The sequence below is a fragment of the Sus scrofa genome, chromosome 5 (assembly GCF_054392235.1).
Source record: "Sus scrofa isolate SSC_HxYL_T2T_F1_AM1 chromosome 5, Sscrofa_HxYL_maternal_Yorkshire_Landrace_v2.0, whole genome shotgun sequence".
Classification (NCBI taxonomy): Eukaryota; Metazoa; Chordata; class Mammalia; order Artiodactyla; family Suidae; genus Sus; species Sus scrofa.
Window position 1 is genome coordinate 97435608 of NC_139387.1, and position 18955 is coordinate 97454562.

Genomic DNA, 18955 nt, shown 5'->3' on the forward strand with positions numbered 1-18955 from the left:
TTTATTCTTTTGCCTGTGGCTGTTCTTTCCCCCCCAGCATTATTATTGAAGAGACTATCTTTTCTTTATAGTCTGTTCTTTGCCCCTTTGTCATAAATTAATTGTCCATATAGATGTAGGTTTACATTTCTAGGCTCTCAGTCCTGTTTCATTGATCTGTGTGTCTGTTTTTATGCCCGTACCATACTGTTGTGATTACTTAGCCTTGTAGTATAGTTTGAAATTAGAGAGCATGATACTTCTAGCTTTTTTTTTTCCTTCTTCAGATTATTTTGACTATTTGGGGTCTTTTGTGGTTCCAGAGACATTTTAGAATTATTTGTTCTAGTTCTGTGAAATATGCCATTGGAATTTTGATAGGGATTGCGCTGAATCTGTAGGTTGCTGTGGGTATTATGGACATTTTAACAATATTAATTTTTCTAATCTGTTAACACAGACTATATATTCAGTTCCATTTTTGTCTTCAATTTTATTCATCAGTATCTTATGATTTTCACTGTACAGTGAATATTTTCACTGTTCATCAGTATCTTATGATTTTCACTGTAAATTTTCATGTACAGTTTTGTTCATCAGTATCTTACGATTTTCACTGTTCATCAGTATCTTATGATTTTATTCATAGGTATTTTATTCTTTTCGATGCAGTCATACATGAGATTGTTTTCTTAATTTTTCCTTCTGATGGCTAATTATTGGTGTAGAAATGTCACAAATTTCTGTATGTTCATTTTGTACCCTGTGACTTCATTGAATTCATTTATTATATTTATTAGTGCTGTGTGTGTGTATGTGTATGTGTAGTCTTCAGCATTTTCTATGTATAGTATCATGTTATCTGCAGGTAGTGATGGTTTTACTTTTCCATTCTGATTTGGTTGCCTTTTATCCCCACTCCACCCCCCCCTTTTTTTTTTGCCTAATTGCTTTGACTAGGGCAGCCAATGCTATGTTGAATAAAACTGACACTAGTTGTCATCCTTGTCTTGTTTCCTGATCTTAGAGGAAAAGCTTTTAGCTTTTCATTGTTTAGTGTGATATTAGCTGTGGGCTTGTCATATATTGCCTTTATTATTTTGAAGTGTGCTTCCTCTATACACACTTTGTTGAGTTTTTATCATAAACTGTTGTTGAATTTTTGTCACATGCTTTTTCTGCATCTCTTGAGATGACCACATATTTTTTATCCTTCATTTTGTTAATGTGATGTATCATATTGATTGATTTGTGGATGTTGAACCATCTTTGCAACCATGGAATAAATACCACTTGATGTGTGTATACTCCTTTGAATGTATTGTTGGATTCAGTTTGCTAATATTTTGTTGAGGATTTTTTGCATCTATGTTCAAGGATATTGATTGGCCTGTAATTTTCTTTTTTTGTGGTCTCCATATCTGGTTCTGACATCAGGTTAATGCTGGCTTCATAGAATGTGCTTGGAAGGCTTCCTGGATTTTCAGTTTTTTGGAAGAATTTGAGAAGGGGTAGGTATTAAATCTTTGAATGTTTTGTAGAATTTGCCAGTGAAGCTATCTGTTGCTGGGCTTCATTTTGTTGGGAGATTTTTGATTATTATTTTGATCTTCTTACCTAGTAATTGCTCTACTCAGAATTTCTATTTCTTCATGATTCAGTCTTGGAAGATTGTGTGTTTCTAGAAATTCATCAATTTCTTTTAGGTTATCCAATTTGTTGGCATATAGTTATCATGCTAGTCTCTTATGATCCTTGGTATTTCTGTGGTGTCAGTTGTAACATCTCTTTCATCTCTGATTTTATTTGAATCCTCTTTTTTTTTTTTTTTTTTTCTTTCTTGGTGAGTCTAGCTAAAGGTTTGCCAGTTTTGTTTATCTTTTCAAAGAACCAGCTCTTTCATTGATCTTTTCTTTTTTCTTTCTTTCTTTTTTTTTAAAAGTGTTTATTTCTGCTATGATCCTTATTATTTCCTTCTACCAATTTTGGGCTTTGTTTTTTCTTTTTTTTTTAGTTCTTTCTGGTGTCAGGTTAGATTGTTTATTGGGGATTTCTTGTTTCTTGAGGTAAGACTGTTAAATTTAGTCTGTTTACATTTAATGTAATTATTGAAAGATATGTAGTTATTGCCATTTTGTTAATTGTTTTCTGGCTGTTTTTTTGTGGTTCCTCTTCATCTTTTCTCTTTTTTCTTTTGTGTTATTATTTCTTAAAGTGTTGTTTAGATTCCCTTTTCATTTTCTTTTGTATATTTATAAGATTTTTTCCTTGTGGTTACTGTGAGATTCACCTATGGCGTTCTATGTAAGTAGTAGCCTGTTTTAAGTTGATGGCAACTTAAATTAGAACTCATTCCAAAGGTTTTATCTTTTTACTCCCTCCTCATGTTTTATTCTTTTGATAACACGTTTTACTACTTTCTATTCTATGCATCCTGTAACTAATTATTGTCATTTTAGTTATATTTAGTGCTTTTATCTTTAACCTTCATGCTTGCTTTATAAGCGATTGATTGTCTACCTTTATTATATATTTAGATTTAGCAGTGAGATTTTTTTTTATTTTCATATGTTTTCTTTTTATCATTTAGTGTCATTTCTTTTCAGCTTAAATAAATCTCTAATATTTCTTATGGGCTGGTTTAGTGGTGATGAATGTCTTTAGATTTTGCTCATCAGGGAAACTCTTGATCTCTCCTTCATTTCTGAATGATAGCTTTGCTGGATAGATGATTCTTGGAAGTTTTTTTTCTTTCAGCACTTTGTTTTTTTTTTTTTTTTTTTTTTGTTTTGTTTTGTTTTTGTCTTTTTGCTATTTCTTGGGCCGCTCCCGCGGCATATGGAGGTTCCCAGGCTAGGGGTCTAATCGGAGCTGTAGCTGCCAGCCTATGCCAGAGCCACAGCAACGCGGGATCCGAGCCGCGTCTGCAACCTACACCACAGCTCACGGCAACGCCGGATTGTTAACCCACTGAGCAAGGCCAGGGATCGAACCCGCAACCTCATGGTTCCTAGTCAGATTCGTTAACCACTGCGCCACGACGGGAACTCCTCTTTCAGCACTTTGAATATGAGAATGCCACTCTCTTCTAGTCTATGAAGGTTCTGCTGAAAAATCTGCTGTAGTCTTAGAGGGTTTCCCTTGTATGTAACAATTTGTTTTTCTCTTGTTGCTTTTAGGATTCTCTCTTTATCCTTTACTTTTGCCATTTTAATTATAGGTTCGTCTTACTTGGAACTCTTTGTGCTTCCTATTACTGGATGTCTGTTTCCTTCCGTCAATTAAGGATGTTTTTAGCAGCTATTTCTCCAGATAAGTTTTATGTCCCTTTCTCTCTTCTCTTTCTGGCATTTCTATATTGCAAGTGCTATTCTGCTTGATGCTGCCCTAGAAGTCCGTTAAGGTGTCTTCACTTTTTAGATATTTTTTCATTTTCCTGTTCTGAGTTCCATTGTTTTATCTTCCCACTGGCTGATATGTTCTACCTCATCTAGTTTTCTGTTGAACCCCTCTGGCATATTTTCAGCTCAGTTATAGCTTCTGTTTGGTACCTTCATATATTTTCTATCTCTTTGTTGAAGTTCTCGCTCTGTTCACTTTTTGGTTGCATCTTTATGACCATTACTTTGAAATTTTTATCAGGTAGAGTGCCTATCTCCATTTTGTTTAGTTTGTTTTTTTGGGGGTGTTTTGTTTTACTCTTTCTATTGGAATATCTTTCTCTCTCTCCTCATTTTGCTTAATTCTTTTTTGTTTGTTTCTATGTATTAGATATATCAGCAGTCTCTCCCAGTCTTGAAGTAGTGACCTTATTTAGGAGATGTCCTGTGAGGCTCAGAAGCACAATCCTGCCTGGCCACTAGAGCCAGGTGTTCATGAGGTGTCTCCTGTGTGGGCTGCATGCAGTGGTGGGTCCACAGCTGCTGTGGAGTACTGGTGGGGGTGCTGTTGCTTGGCTAGCTATGAGGCCCAGCAGCAGTCCAGAGTTGGACAGTGCTGTCACAGTGGGGTGTGCTAACTGGTGCTAATAGGTTGGATGGAGAATTCTGAGATAGTGTTCACCAGTACCAGTATTAGAAAGGTAGCATGACATCACATAAATGGCTCCTCCCAGTAACTCAGGCCCTAGGGAGCATCCCAATTGGTTCTAGTCTTTCTAGCACCTGCTTTAAGAGAGTAGGTGGGTCTCCTTCAGCTATGGGACATGTACTTTTCATTTTGGTGTTTTTGCACCGGCATTGGGCCCAGTCAGTCTGTGTGTCAGTCCTTTAAGAGCAGGTTTTACATTCCTTATAGTTCTATAGTTTTCCTTGGCGTATTCCCCATTAGTTTTCAAAACCAGCTTTTGGGGCTTCATCTCTCTCATGTGAGATCTAGGGGCTGGGGTGCCTGATGTGGGGCTCAAATCTTTCACTCCTCAAGGAAAAGATCTGGCACCTTTGTAGTCTTTCCCCATTGTGGATTCTGCAGCTGGGGTGTGGTTTTTGTATCTTTGCCTCTCCTACTGATTTCAATGCTGTTCTTATATTTCACTCTTTGTTAAATTTTCTTCATTCAGTTTTCAGGTCCCTTTCTGGGAAACTGTCCCATTTGTTGTATCTGTGGGAGGAGGTGAGTTCAGGATCTTTTTATGCCACTGTCTTGAACCCTCTCCCATAATTTTTCACTTTTGTAAATAATGCTTTGTGTGGAATGCCTATTTATCCCTGCCTGGAAAAGTTTTGATCAAACTGCGAAAATGGACACACAGCATCTATGACCTATGCTGCAGCTTGCAGCAATGCCAGATCCTTAACCCACTGAGCAAGGCTAGGGATCAATCCAGCATCCTCACGGAGATTAGGCTGAGCCAGAGCTAGAACTCTGGCCTGGCTTCTTGTTATCTACTCTGTGTAGGGTGTTTTGGTTCCTGTTATCCCATAAGAACTTTCTTGCCTCTACCTGCTTTAGGTCCCCAAACTCTATACTCTGTGTGTTTCTGTTTTATTTTTTGTCTACTGAGATACTCATGTTTGAGCATGATTCTGCCCTTTTTTTTTTTTTTTTTTTCTGTCTTTTCAGGGCCGCACGCATGGCATATGGAGGTTCCCAGGCTAGGGGTCCAATCAGAGCTGTAGCTGCTGGCCTACACCACAGCCACAGCAACAAGGGATCCGAGCCATGTCTGCTGCGACCTACACCACAGCTCACGGCAATGCCAGATCTCCAACCCACTGAGCAAGGCCAGGGATTGAACCTGCAGCCTCATGGTTCCTAGTCGGATTTGTTTCTGCTGCACCACAACGGGAACTCTGATTCTGCCTTTTTAATGTTTAAAAATTTTTAAATCTGCTGTTGATCTTTAAAAAAATTTTATTGAAGTATAGTTGATTTGCAATGTTGTGTTAATTTCTGCTATACAGGAAAGAGATTCATTTATATGTAGTCTTCTTCATATTCTTTTTCCATTATGGTTTATCAAAGGATATTGAATATAGTTCCTTGCACTATCAGTAGGACCTTGTTTATCCATTCTATATATAGTAGTTTGTATCTGTTAATCCCCAAACTTCTAATCCTTCCCTCTCCCACCTACCTCCCCCTTGGCAACCACAAGTCTTTTCTCTATGTCTGTGAGTCTGTTTCTTTTTCATAGATATTTTACTTGTGCCATATTTTAGATTCCACACATAAGTGATATCAGGGAGTTCCCATTGTGATGCAGTGGAAAACAAATCTGGCTAATATCCATGAGGATGTGGATTCAATCCCTGGCCTTGCTCAGTGGGTTTTGGATCCCATCTTGCTGTGGCTGTGGTGTAGGCTGGCAGCTATACCTCTGGTTTGACCCCCTAGCCTGGAAACTTCATATGCTGCATGTGTGGCCCTAAAAAGCGAAAAAAAAGGTGATATGTGGTATTTGTCTTTCTCTTTCTGACTTTGCTTAGTATGATAATCTCTAGGTCCATCCATGTTGCTGTAAATGGCATCATTTCATTCTTTTTAATGGCTGATATTCCATTGTGTGTATGTATATGTTTGTATATATACGTACACATACCACATCTTCTTTATCCGTGCATCTGTTGATGGGTATTTAGGTTGTTTCCATGTCTTGGCTACCATGAGTAGTGCTGCTCTGAACATAAGGGTGCATGTATCTTTTGCTATTGATCTTTGATTGGAGTTGAAGCAGTTTAGTTCCTGGGCTAACTGCAAGTGCTATCTTGACTAGGGTTGTGGACCCTCTCTCTTTCCCATGGCATATTTTAGTGTTTGATATCCTCTACCCCATTCCACATTTCCAGTTTAATACCTTTCTATGTGTGTGTGTATTACTTTCTGTAACTGCACTTCTCATTGACGTAATGGGGTTTCAGTGGCCTAAGAACAGAAGAAAGTTCTTAGACAATTTAGCAACAGTCAGGGGGAATATGTTTAAAATATGCACATCAAATCGTTTTTTTATTCCCCATGCTTCTTGAGCTTACTTAGGTCTGCTTACTAGAATTATTTTAGGCAAGTTTTGAGGAAGGGTAAGTTTGGTGATAATAATAGGATTATGTAGATATTTGTGTGAATTGCTCCATCTCTGACAAGGTAAATCTCAGGTGAAAAGCCCCTGGATTCTGGAAAAACATGGTATACAGAAATGGGGAAAGTACAGTTCTTGGGAGGAACAGCTTTGTTTCTAGTCTTTTGGGGATGGAGGCACTAGTTTTAAAATCCATTGTGAAATGTGGATGAGTCAAAAATGAATTTCTGATTTTATACAATTCTCTATATTAAGTGTACAATTAAAGGCTCTTTAACTTTTTTTTTTTTTTTTTTTACCATTTAACAACTTTTTTTTTTCCTACACGCATAAGCCTATCATCAAATCCAGATAGCTGGCTTTTATTTATTTATAAATTCATGTCTCTGGAGTTCCCATTGTGGTGCAGTGGAATCGAATTCAACTAGGAACCATGAGGTTGCGGGTTCGATCCCTGGCTTCGCTCAGTGGGTTAAGGATCTGGTGTTGCCGTGAGCTATGGTGTAGATCACAGATGTGATCTGGCGTTGCTGTGGCTATGGTGTAGGCTGGCAGCTGCAGCTCCAATTAGACCCCTATGCTGGGAATCTCCGTATGCCATAGGTGTGGCCCTCAAAAGACGAAAGACAAAAAAAAAAAAAAAAAAAAAAATTCATGTCTCAAGTATATCATTTTAGGGAAGAATTTTGCTTTGTTTTTTGTAGGAGGGTAGCTGATATAATAGTTAAAATTTCAGAATTTCATTGTGTTAAATGAATACAATAAAGACATACTCTGGGTAAGTTTAGAAGGTTTTTGAGAGTTGTATTTTGAGAAAATGTGACAGAAATGTGGATCATTCAATTTGGAGAAGTCTACTTATTTTTAGTATTAGAAATTTCTCAGTGTAAAATGGTAGTTGATGGATGGGTAACTAGGTAATGCAGCCTGTGTTGATCTTTTACCTCTGCTCAAATCATAGTTTAGTTGGTGTAGTGGAGAGCTATGGAAGAATAATTAGAAATTCAGCGCTTTAGTTCTGCTTCTTTTTGATTTTTTGTTAACAGTGTAATCTTGAGAAGTCCTTTAGCTGCTTTTGAGTTTGTTTTCTCTAGCGGTAACATTTTCCCTGCCTCTCAGAAATGTTATTCTGATTAAATAAGATATTCTGTGAAAGTGAGGTGAAGATGATAAAGCACTATGTACAAAATATATGTTATTAAATAATTTATCAATATATTGTTGATATTTACTTTGATTTTTTTCCCTCTTGTGCTTATGTTTCAGACTCCTGGGAGAGTTGGCTCTCAAGGTTCTGATTTAGATTCATCAGCAGCTCCTATAAACACAGTGGATGTCAATAATGAAAGCTCCTCAGAGGTATGAAAGTAATAACATGGCAACAAAACTCAGTATTACCTAAGGAAAATAGCAAATATTTGGAGTAACAATTGGCAATTTAAACTTCTGTAAGAAAAATTTTCGAAAATCTTTCTTACAAATTGGAATGCAACTTTTGAATCTCACTTGTAGATGGATACTAGTGCCTAGTGGTGAGACTGAGGAAGTGTATATTAAGGCTGAAAAATATTGCCAATTCGTCTTTAGTGTTAAAGTTATCTATACTTAATGAAGATGTAAAAATCTGTTGGTAAAGAATTACCAGTTAAATAGTGTCTATTCATGTGTTTCTACTGTCATGAACTACTAAGCTAATGAAAAATTAGCTATAAAATCTATAAATTATTTATCTTTGTATATGACTTTGTAAGAACTTTTTTCTTTGATAGGTTATTAAAAATTAGTGAGATTTAGGTTGTGATGATGGTTGTACATCTATAAATGTAATAAGTTTCATTGAATTAAAAAAATTAATGGAGGAGTTCCCATTGCAGTGCAGCAGAAACGAATCCGACTAGGAACCATGAGGTTACTGGTTCGATCCCTGGCTTCGCTCAGTGGATTAAAGATCCAGCATTGCTGTGAGCTGTGGTGTAGGTCACAGACACAGCTCGGATCTGTGTTGCTGTGGCTGTGGTGTAGGCCAGCAGCTGTAGCTCCAATTTGACCTCTAGCCTGGGAACCTCTGTATGCTGGCCCTAAAAACAAAAAAAGAAAAAAGAAAAAAATTAATGGAGAAAGTAAATAAGTCTAAAAAAGAAAGTTGCTTTATTATTGTCATTTTTAACAAATAGCATATGCTCATTATAGAAAAAGGAGATAAGACTGGAGAAGAACATAAAAATCACCCATAATACTACCCCCGAGAGAGCGACACGCTCACATTTTTGCTCTGACAGTTTTAGTCTGTTGTACCTTTCCCGGCTCAGCCGTGCTGCCTACTCAGTCCCCTTTTTCCTAGTCTTCTCGGCTTCTTGATTGGTGAGTCCAATATGTCTGTGTTTCTGGATAGGTCTCTCTCTCCACTCATCTCTCTCTTTTGTCTCTTTCTGGCCATCTGTCTTCATGTATATTCACCATAATAAGATCTAATACGACTATGAGAGTGAGACTTGAACTTTATTAAGAGCAAGTTTAAGGAAATATCTTGAAGGAAACCTTCTCAACTGTGTTCGTAATCTGATGAGCTCAAGTACTCATCAGGTGTGAGCCTGGAAAGGAATTTAGTAATAATTGTTGACCCCACTCAGACCAAAAAAGTCTTCATTGGGTGAGCAGTGCCTCATAATCCTGCTATATTTTCTCATTGGGGTCCCTTTTCTACCCATTGTGATAACTGTACTCTCTCTATTCTCAAATCTTCCATGTGTCTACCTTTTCCCCACCTTTTCTTGGTCACCTTCTATACTACTGAGGAAACAAAAAACCATTAGATGCAGGCTTTCATTTTATCACTAAAACTATACTTGCACTTCTGTTTTCTTTTTTACTTTGGTACGTGAAAGACAGGTCTCTTTTCCTATCACAGTCCAGTCCTTTCTCTTGTACTCTGGAATCCATTCTCTCTCACATTCTCAGCTTACCCTCTCTGCCTCCAGTGACTTTGGTTTTTACCTATGCCACGGATTAGTCTTATCAGCATACAAATACTGCTGCAGATGTGCCACTAACCTGGCAGTCCCTTGCATTAAGTTCGGTGCTTGAAATTCCTCATATTACCCACTAGTGTAAACTCCCACTGCTACTCCAACTGAGGGCTGTTGGTGATATGAATTCTTAGGTGGTGTTGTTTTTTCCGTATGGCCAGTGCTGCAGTGTCGACGTGTTAGGTTTTCAATCACTCTCTCCCTACCTCGCTTAATCTCTTTTTCTCGCAGTCCTTCTCTAGGTTGTTTCCTTTTACCCTGAGGCTGGCTTCCCACTTTGAAGAAACTCTAGGTTTTAACTTTGTGCCCTTAGCAGCCATCTAAATGGAATTTGAAATATCATGGTCTCCAGAATTTTAAGAAATAGAAATGAAGCAATACTTTGCTTTGGTGCTCATTTGCATCAAATTTTGTTTATTATTATACTATATATGTGTGTGTGTGTGTGTGTGTGTGTGTGTGTGTGTGTATGTAATAGTATCTTAGTAGATGCTATTGTAACAAAAATACTGAGAGGCTTAAACAACAAACCTTTCCCTCTCACAGTTCTGGAGGCTGGGATGTTCGGCATCAAGAATCTGGCCGATTCTGTGTGTGATGGAGGCTTGCTTCCTGATTTATAGGTTGTTGCCTCATAGGGCAGTAGGGGTGAGAGAGCTCTCTGGAGGCTCTGTTATGAGTGTACTAATCTCATTCATGAAGGCTCAATCCTTATAACCTAATCATTTCCCAGAGGCCTCATCACGTTGGAGGTTAAGGTTTCAACATAGGAATTTTGATGGTTCGTGGACATTCATTCTGTAACAAATACATACTATAACATAACAGTGTAGTAAGTGATATCTTAATCATTTCGTCGTTCTCATGAGGACTGTTGTTCAGACCATTTAGTATATGGTGTTGCAGAAGCAAATGTCTTCGTTCTCTCTCTTCCTTTCTAATCTGGCTTCTATCCTTAGTGTCCACCAAAAGCACTCACTGATGATCAGCATATTACCAGTCCTTCATTTTCATGCTCCTTTGGCGAGGGAGAGCAGTCTTTTCTTAGGGCTTTTTAGTAGGTATCTGCTGAAGTTTCCAGGTTGCCAGCTTCTCCAGCCCCCAGTTCAGAATGTTTGAGGAGAAAAGAAAACTGGAGTGCTCACCACTGTCTCGGACCTTGGCTCCTGAGATCCTTAGCTGGTCTGCCTTCTTCTCTTTATTTTGCAGAGTTTTCTTATGTTTGTTTTATATGTAATGCCTAGGGATTTCAGCTCTACTTAGCAAGAAGAATAGAGAAGTGTATCCGTTCCATTTTGTTTGGAACTGGAAATCTGATCATTTTGAAAACTGGAATGTTTATCTTTTTATTAGTGAGTTGTAAGAGTCCTTTATCTGTTCTTGGTGTCTTTTCTTAGGGTTTTGATTGCCTCTTCTTCATCCCATTGGCGAGGGAAGGATTCCTGTCCTAGGCTTATGGGGATAGCTAAACACATGGTTAACCTGACAGTAGACAAATTAGATAGACAGCAGTTTATCAGTCACTTATACTCCCAGCCCAGGGGAAGAGGATGCTGTGTGCCGTGCAGGGCCACATGAGGACTGCACTTAGGAACAAAATGAGCAACCAGGGGCTGTGAGAGGCAGGGATTATAATATCAGGAAAGTAAGGTGCCCCCTAGTTCCGAAGGAGATTGTGATTGACTTGTTTGAATAATTCCAGGGGCTCACAAGGAACTGAATTCCTACTGCTCAAGGATAAGCAGGCCCTGTGCAAGCTCCTGGTAAAGAGGAGAGCTGTTTGGTTAGAGAACTTTATCTGCGGGAGCAGAGTGGGGAGGGGAACTTACAGTTAAGCCATTTGAAGCTTTCCCAGTTTCACCAGTTGTCAAGGCAGCACATAATACTAGGCCTTACACCATGTTCAGACATATTTGATGTGTATATTTTTTTCTCAATCTGTGGCTTGCTTTTCATTTTGTTAACGGTGTCTTTCAAAGAGAAGATGTTTTAAAATTTGACAAAGTGCAGTTTGTCAGCCTTTTCTCTTATGGCCTCTTCCTTTTGGGTAGTACAAAGGTTTTGCCTACCCCAAGGTTGCAAAACTTTCTCATACTTTCTTCTGATTAAAAAAAAATATATATAGCTACAAGAATATATTGTATAAGACAGGAAATATGGCCAATATTTTATAATAACTCTAAGTGGAGTATAACCTTTAAAAATTGTGAATCCCAATATTGTACATCTGTAACTTATGTAATGTTGTACATGGACTACATAAAAAAGACTGAAGGATAAAAAAATAAAAATAAAAAATCATTTTAGTGTGTACATTTAAACCTGTGGTTTATCTTAAATTCTTGTGTATTAGATAGTGGTTGAGGTTCATTGTCTCTGTGTGGGTATGGAAACCACATTTTTGCATATGCTTGTTGCAGTACCATTTGTTGAAAGTGTTACCTTTTCCCATTGAATTAAGTTTTTACTTTTGTGAGAAATCCGTTGACCTTATATGTGTGGTTGTGTTTTTTTATGCTCTTTGATCCAGGCCTAATGAACTCCTAATTTTAAGATGTGCCAAGTGTTTTCTTATCTTTGGACTTTTGTACCTGCTGATCTCTATGCCTTACCTGTTCTTGTTTTTCCTTTTTTCTTGGTTAGCATCTGATTATCCTTCAAGTCTCATCACAGGTAATTACTTTTTCCAGTAAACCTGCCTTGATTCACATGTGGGATAGATGCTTCTTCATGTGCTTCTTGAAAAGTCTTCTCTATCCTTTAGGTAATGATTATTGTTCTGAGATCCATTTATTTATCAAGTATTTATTGTCACCAAACATTGTTCTGGATGCTGGATATATGGCACTGCATACAATAGTAAAAAAAACTTTATCCTGGTGGAACTTACGTTCTAGTGAGTGGAAATCGGCAGAACTCAGAACATACGGAGGAAGGCAGTTTGTGTTATTGAGAAAAATAAAGCGGGAGGGGGGCATAGAAAGTGTTTGTTTTGGGTGAATGCAGTTTCAAATAAGATTATCAGGGGAGAGATCTCTGAGAAGGTGATAACTCATAAAGAACTGAAGGAAGTGAGGCAGTGAGTCATGTGGATTTCTGGAACAAGCAGGTTGCAGGCATGTGAAACAAGTGAAGAGTCTCTGAGGTGGGAGCATTCCTGGCATGTTGAAAAAATAGCCACGAGGCTAGTGTGGCTCCAGCATAGTGAGTTGAAGGAGAGATCGGGTTAGTGATGTAATCAGGCCCACCTCCTGCAGGGCCTCACAGGCTTTTGTATAGACTTCGGTGTTGTTTTACTCTTGGTGAGATAGGACGTCATTGGAGAGTTTTGAGCAGGACAAAAGGACAAAATTTATTTACGTTTTCGTAGGCTTACTCTAGCTGTTGTGTGACACTAATGTTAGTGGGGTAAGACTAGAAGCAGAGAGGTGGTTGGAAGGCTTTGCAGTGACCCATGTACACTGTGAGGATGAGACATGAGACCCCTCCCCCCCGAAAGTAGTTGTTATTGTCAGTTCATTTAACAGAGGAAATTGAAGATCATATAAGCTACCAAGAGTAGTCTGAATCCAGGAGTTAAGCCCAAGACTAGTTCTTAACCACTACCTTTATTCTCACTTTGTAGTTTCCCTCTTCCTTGAAATGATCGTAAGTGACATTAGTGACTGAAGGAACATCTTAGCCTCCCGATTCTTGACGGCATCAACACCAATGCTCTTTATTACCTCTTTTCTAGTTACTCAAGCCCACGACAGTACCTTCCATCTTAACGGGCAGGACGGTTTCAGCTGAAACGTTAAAGTCATATCTCCGCATGTTTTACCTAAACCGCCTATCCTCTCAAAAACTGTGTCCTAGTCTTGTGACTTCTTTCGCCTTGCTGAGTATTTCACAGTTTTCATTTCCTTTCTTCTAGTCTGTCAGCCTTTCTTAGCTTCATTTCCTTTACTCTCTAACCGTACATCTAATGAAAATATTTGTTGAGCATTTATAATGTCTCAGGCACTGTACTTAGCATTTTATACACTGTACAGTAACAGTAGAAGAATAGGTGCAAATATCAGCCCCATTTTATTGGTGATGAAACAGATATTTAGCAAAGTAGAGTGATTTTTTTAAAAAGTCATATAGTTAGGATTGGTTGAGATTCAAATCCACATCTATTTTTGACACCAAAACTCATGACATTATAACTTTTATAACCTATTGTCCTTAATCACTGTCTTCAATTAATTTACTTTCTCCTAATACTCTCAATTCTTCTATTCTGTTATCCTTTTACTGTTCCTATCTGACAAAACCCCAAACCATAGATCAGTGTAACAGCCCATATTTTAAAACACAGATATTATTAGATATAGGAGAATTTGGGACATTTTTTAAAAATGATTTGGCTCATAAAATTAGAAGGAAGAGTCACCTCCTGGAAAGTATGGGTGTGAGCAAGAATGGGATCTTAGGCTAGTGGAATACAGTGAAGACTAAAAATTACTTTCATTTTTAAGAATTTAAGAACTTTTCTTATTGAGAGCATTATCTTACAAAAAGGTATTTGTTAACACCTCCAGTCATTTCTTGATTTAAAATAAAAGCTAGCTTGTCAATCCCAGCTTTCAGATAAGTAAGGACGAAGTATCGTAAATGAAAAGAATGATAGTATTCTCGCTAAAGCAGCTGGTTACTATTAATAAAATTGAGCCAATGGGAATTTATAGCATAAGAATGGAAACTAATTTCAGAGTCCTGCTTTGGATAGGTCTTTCACCTTTTGTACAGTTTCTACTTGAAAATTTCTGTGTACTAAAAAAAGATGTACTAATTATTTTCCCGTTATGTCTATTTTCGTTGTCTATGTTTTGTTTCACAAATAACTTTTTGTGTATATCCTCCTAAAAGTTGTTATTTCACAGGGTTTCATCTGTCCATTATGTATGAAAAGATGTGTAACTGCTATTGATTTGTCGGAGCATTACCAGAAAGTGCACGCTGAAAATGAGACAAGAGGACAGGAACTTCTTAATGACTCCAGTGTTACTGTGGGTCCTGTATATTTTGTTTTAGCAGCTTGGTTATGGGTTGCTCAAAATAGCTTTGTTTTTCCTTGCCTTGGTGTTGCTTAACTTTTTATGCTACACGGGACTATGGATTGCTTTAATTATGCATGCTTTAACAAGGTTCAGTAAGGAAAAGAGGCTCTGGGGAAGTGGTTTGGCTGTTCTCACTGTTTGTAGCTGTCTTTTTGTGAATCTGTAAATAAATATAGAAGCTTCTTAAGTTAATATTTTGCATACATTTTGCCATGAAATTTCAAATATAAAGTGAGTGTTTATTTCAACATTTATAAATTATATCTTTATTATTTAATGTTTTATGAATGAATTGTTAAAATGCTTTATTGTTACATAGAGGACTTTGCACATGAACTGTTGCTATCTTTATTTGGGAAAATATGCAGCATTGGAACCTGAATCTACCACTGTTTTAAGTCTTTGTTTTGATTTTCTAGACCTGTTTGGAATGACAGAATGATACACTCTTATAATTAATAGGGGGCCACCCAAATGTTTCTCTGTGGTGTTTGAGGCTAGTTCCTGGGGGTGGGAGCCAGTGAAGGGAAATGTTGACCATTTTTAGGCTGGAAAATTTTTCTCAGATGGTCTTGATATATCTCCTTCCTTTGAAAATCTCTACAGTATTCTAAAAGCAGAGAGACATAGCTTTTGTAAAAAATTCTTTTATAAATCTCATAAAAGAGTGAAACTTTTTTGTTGTTGTTGCCTTTTTGCCTTTTCTAGGGCCGCTCCTGCAGCATATGGAGATTCCCAGGCTAGGGGTCTAATCAGAGCTGTAGCCGCCGGCCTACCCCACAGCCACAGCCACGTGGGATCCGAGCCATGGCTGTGACCTACCCCACAGCTCACGGCAACGCTGGATCCTTAACCCACTGAGCAAGGCCAGGGATCAAACCCGCAACCTCATGGTTCCTAGTCGGATTCGTTAACCACTGAGCCATGACGGGAACTCCAAAACTTTTTTTTTTTTTTTTTAACCATTAAAGGAAAAAAACATCAGACTTACTTTTTTCCTGTGAGACAATGATGTATAAGAAAATGATCTCACCAAACCTTTGCTTGTTTAACACATTAGTAGAGTACCCATTTTGTGTCAGGTATTTTGGTAGGTAAAGGAGATAAAAAGATAAATAAGACATGATCTCTGCGACAGGTTTGCAAGATATATTTGCAAAAAAGAGTGCAATGTCTAATCAACTTGAGAGAAACTGCTGAAAAACTTCAGGAGGGAACAATTAAAATAATTCTCTAGGGTGATGGGGAAATGGGTGCATATAGGCGGATACCAGTTGAACTTGCTGAAGCATGTCAGCAATCATAGAGGCATAAAAGATTCTTGGAACTCTGCTTTAGTTTTTTATCAGTTGTCTTTCTTCCAGAACACATGGGTCGGCTTTTCTTTATGGGATGGCAAAAATCAAAAGTGGCAGTCTTATCTACCTGTCACTTAATTAAGAACTTTCCTATTAACTGAAAGAACACTTGGTACAATGATACCACAAGTATCATGAAGTAGGTTCTTAACTACAGTGGATCCGTGAAAGGATTACAGGTCACTGAAAGCTAAGAATAAGGAGTTTATTGCTTTTGATCTTAAGTCAGCTGTGTGTGTGTACATGTTTGTTTGTGTGAGTTGGTGAGAAATTTGGAATGATTCAGGAAAAAATGCAGCTGGCTTTTTTTTTTTTTTTTTTTTGTCTTTTCTGTCCTTTTATGGCTGCACCCATGGCATATGGAGGTTCACAGACTAAGAGTTGAATCAGAGCTGTAGCCACCGGCCTACGCCACAGCCACAGCAACTCGGGATCTGAGCCACGTCTCCGAACTACACCACAGCTCACGGTAACACTGGATCCTTAACCCACTGAGCAAGGCCAGGGATTGAACCCGCAACCTCATGGTTTCTAGTCGGGATGCATTTCCGCTGTGCCACGATGGGAACTCCTATTTTTATTTTTTTTTAATTTTAATTTTTTCTTTTTTTTTTTTTTTTTTTGTCTTTTTAGGACCACACCAGCAATATATGGAAGTTCTCAGGCTAGGGATTGAATAGTAGCTGTAGCTGCCTGCCTACACCACAGCCACAGCAACGCGGGATTCGAGCCACATCTGTGACTTACATCACAACTTATGGCAACGCTGGATCCTTAACCCACTGAACAAGGCCAGGGATTGAACCCGTGTCCTTATGGATATTAGTTGGGTTCCTTACTGTTGAGCCATGATGGGAACTCCTGGCTATTTTTAGTGTTTTACTGTTCTAAAGTTATCTATTTAGCAACCTCTATTCCCTTGAAGATAGTTTAAAAAAAAAATAAATAGAGTAGTCTCTTAAAATCTAGTATTAGTATCACAAAGTCCATGTCACAGGATATCCCTCAGATATTCATTCTGAGCTTATTTTACTTTTATTTTAAATGGGTGATGTGCTTTAATAAACTTTTTTCCCTTAGTCTACCCTTCCCAACCATATCAGGCTAGCATTGCTAGAAATAGCATGTGAATAATTTTTACAAATGACTGTTGAAAGTCAAAACAGGGTGTAAGAAAAACTGTAAAATATGGGTACAGAAATTAAAGAGGTTTGCCAGAATTAATAAAGTAGAAGATGCCCACTCAGTGATTAATACTCATGCTTCTGAGATGTTAAACAAAGGTTTAATAATATCATCTATTTAAGAAGATGAGGAAGTACATCTATATATATTTTAGATAGATTTATTTTTATCAGAAACATCCCAAAGTTGAAGTTTTATTTAAACATGCAAGCTCTAATCACATGAAAAATTCACTTAGGTGGAGTATTTCTGTAACTAAGTATATATTACTGAATTTCTAAAATTTCTGCTTAGGGATGAATCAGTTCTTTTTGGAGTATTAACCTGGAAATGTTTAGAAGCTTTAAGAAGGTATGGGGTACCTTAATGTGATCATTAGCTTTTTGGCATCGTTAGGTGTGTAGAACCCAAACCTGGAAGTAGAGACAAGAGTCAAAAAGCCGAAGTTGTGAAGATTATATCGTGTAACTGGGGTGTGGATTTCCTGGGAAACACTGTAATTTGTCTTCTACTTACCAGTAGAAGCTGACACACAAAAGAGAAATGACAAGCTAAATATCACATGGGTTTATGTGTTGTTGCACTAAGAGCATGTTAACTAGTGTGGTACAACAGTTTTTAGGTAGAAGTTATAAAAATGCCAGATAGGGAGTTCCTGCTGTGGCTCAGAGGTTTATGAACCCGACTAGCATCCATGAGGATGTGGGTTGAGTCCCTGGCCTCAATCAGTGGGTTAAGGATCTGGCATTGTTGTGAGCTACGGTCACAGTGCATCTCGGATTCTGTGTTGCTGTGGCTATGGTGTAGGCCAGCGGCTACAGCTCCGATTGGACTCCTAGGAACCTCCATATGCCATGGGTGTGGCCCTGAAAGATAAAAAAAAAAAAAGAGAGAGAGACCAAAAAAAAAGAAAAAAGAATGCCTGGTAACGCTTAATATAGAGCCATTATGAAATATGGCGGTCGATCATAGATGGCTTTGCAAAAAATGCATAACACCAGCTAGATTAACACATGGGTTGGGAGCATTCATTCATTCAGAAAACAATTCTGAGCATCAAATATCTTTAGATCCTAATGGCCTTATTCTGAAGTCCCAAGGCAGTACTTCTGTCTTTGCTTATTTTAGAAGTTTCATAGGCAGTACTGCATTCATTCACCTGCAGTACCCCCGCCTTTCACTTTGGCCCCATAATCAGAATATACTTCTGTTTCCCAGTGTAGCATTACTGTGTTTCATACCTTTTCCTACATCTTTGTTAATGCTTCTACGTTTGCTTTTAGAATTCCTTCCTTTCCTTTTCTTTTCTTTTCTTTTCTTTCGTCTTTTTAGGGCTGCTCCCGTGGCATATGGAGGTTCCCAGGCTAGGGGTCCAATCGGAGCTACAGCTGCTGGCCTATGCCACAGCAACGCCAGCTCCCAGCCACGTCTGCAACCTATACCACAGCTCACGGCAACGCTGGATCCTTAACCCGCTGAGCGAGGCCCGGGATCGAATGTGAGTCTTCATGATTCCTAGTTGCATTCATTTTCGCTGAGCCATGACGGGAACTCCTAGAATACCTTTGTTTTTGACAAGAAAACTCCTATTCATTCATTCACAAATACATAATATATATGTGTATTTGTATATATTTTTGGAAAGCATTAACCACTGCCACAGGCAGATTTGGATACCTCTTTTCTTGGGTTCCTGTAGTTCTTTTATATATACTTCTACTCTACCATTGTCTGGTAATGTTATGCTCAATGAGCCTTGATCCTGCCATATAAGCTGTATAAATGATAAGTGAGGGTATGTTTTTT

The 18955-nt window shown here is 38.1% G+C and overlaps 1 protein-coding gene across 5 annotated transcripts in view; it reads left to right on the plus strand.

The window, feature by feature from the left end:
- EEA1 (early endosome antigen 1) overlaps window positions 1-18955 on the plus strand; it is a 124795-nt gene that overhangs the window by 28733 nt on the left and 77107 nt on the right. For 3 of the 5 annotated variants that reach the window (XR_014804407.1, XM_084957601.1, XM_084957603.1), the window contains exon 2: window positions 7760-7852. Coding sequence is in view for 4 of the 5 variants with exons in the window: in XM_084957601.1 (XP_084813727.1) it covers window positions 7760-7852 (93 nt within the window). In the remaining variant the exon portion in view is untranslated. Of the gene's footprint in view, window positions 1-7759; window positions 7853-14429; window positions 14556-18955 lie in introns of all 5 variants that reach the window. The other 2 variants (XM_084957600.1, XM_084957602.1) reach the window with 2 other exon arrangements.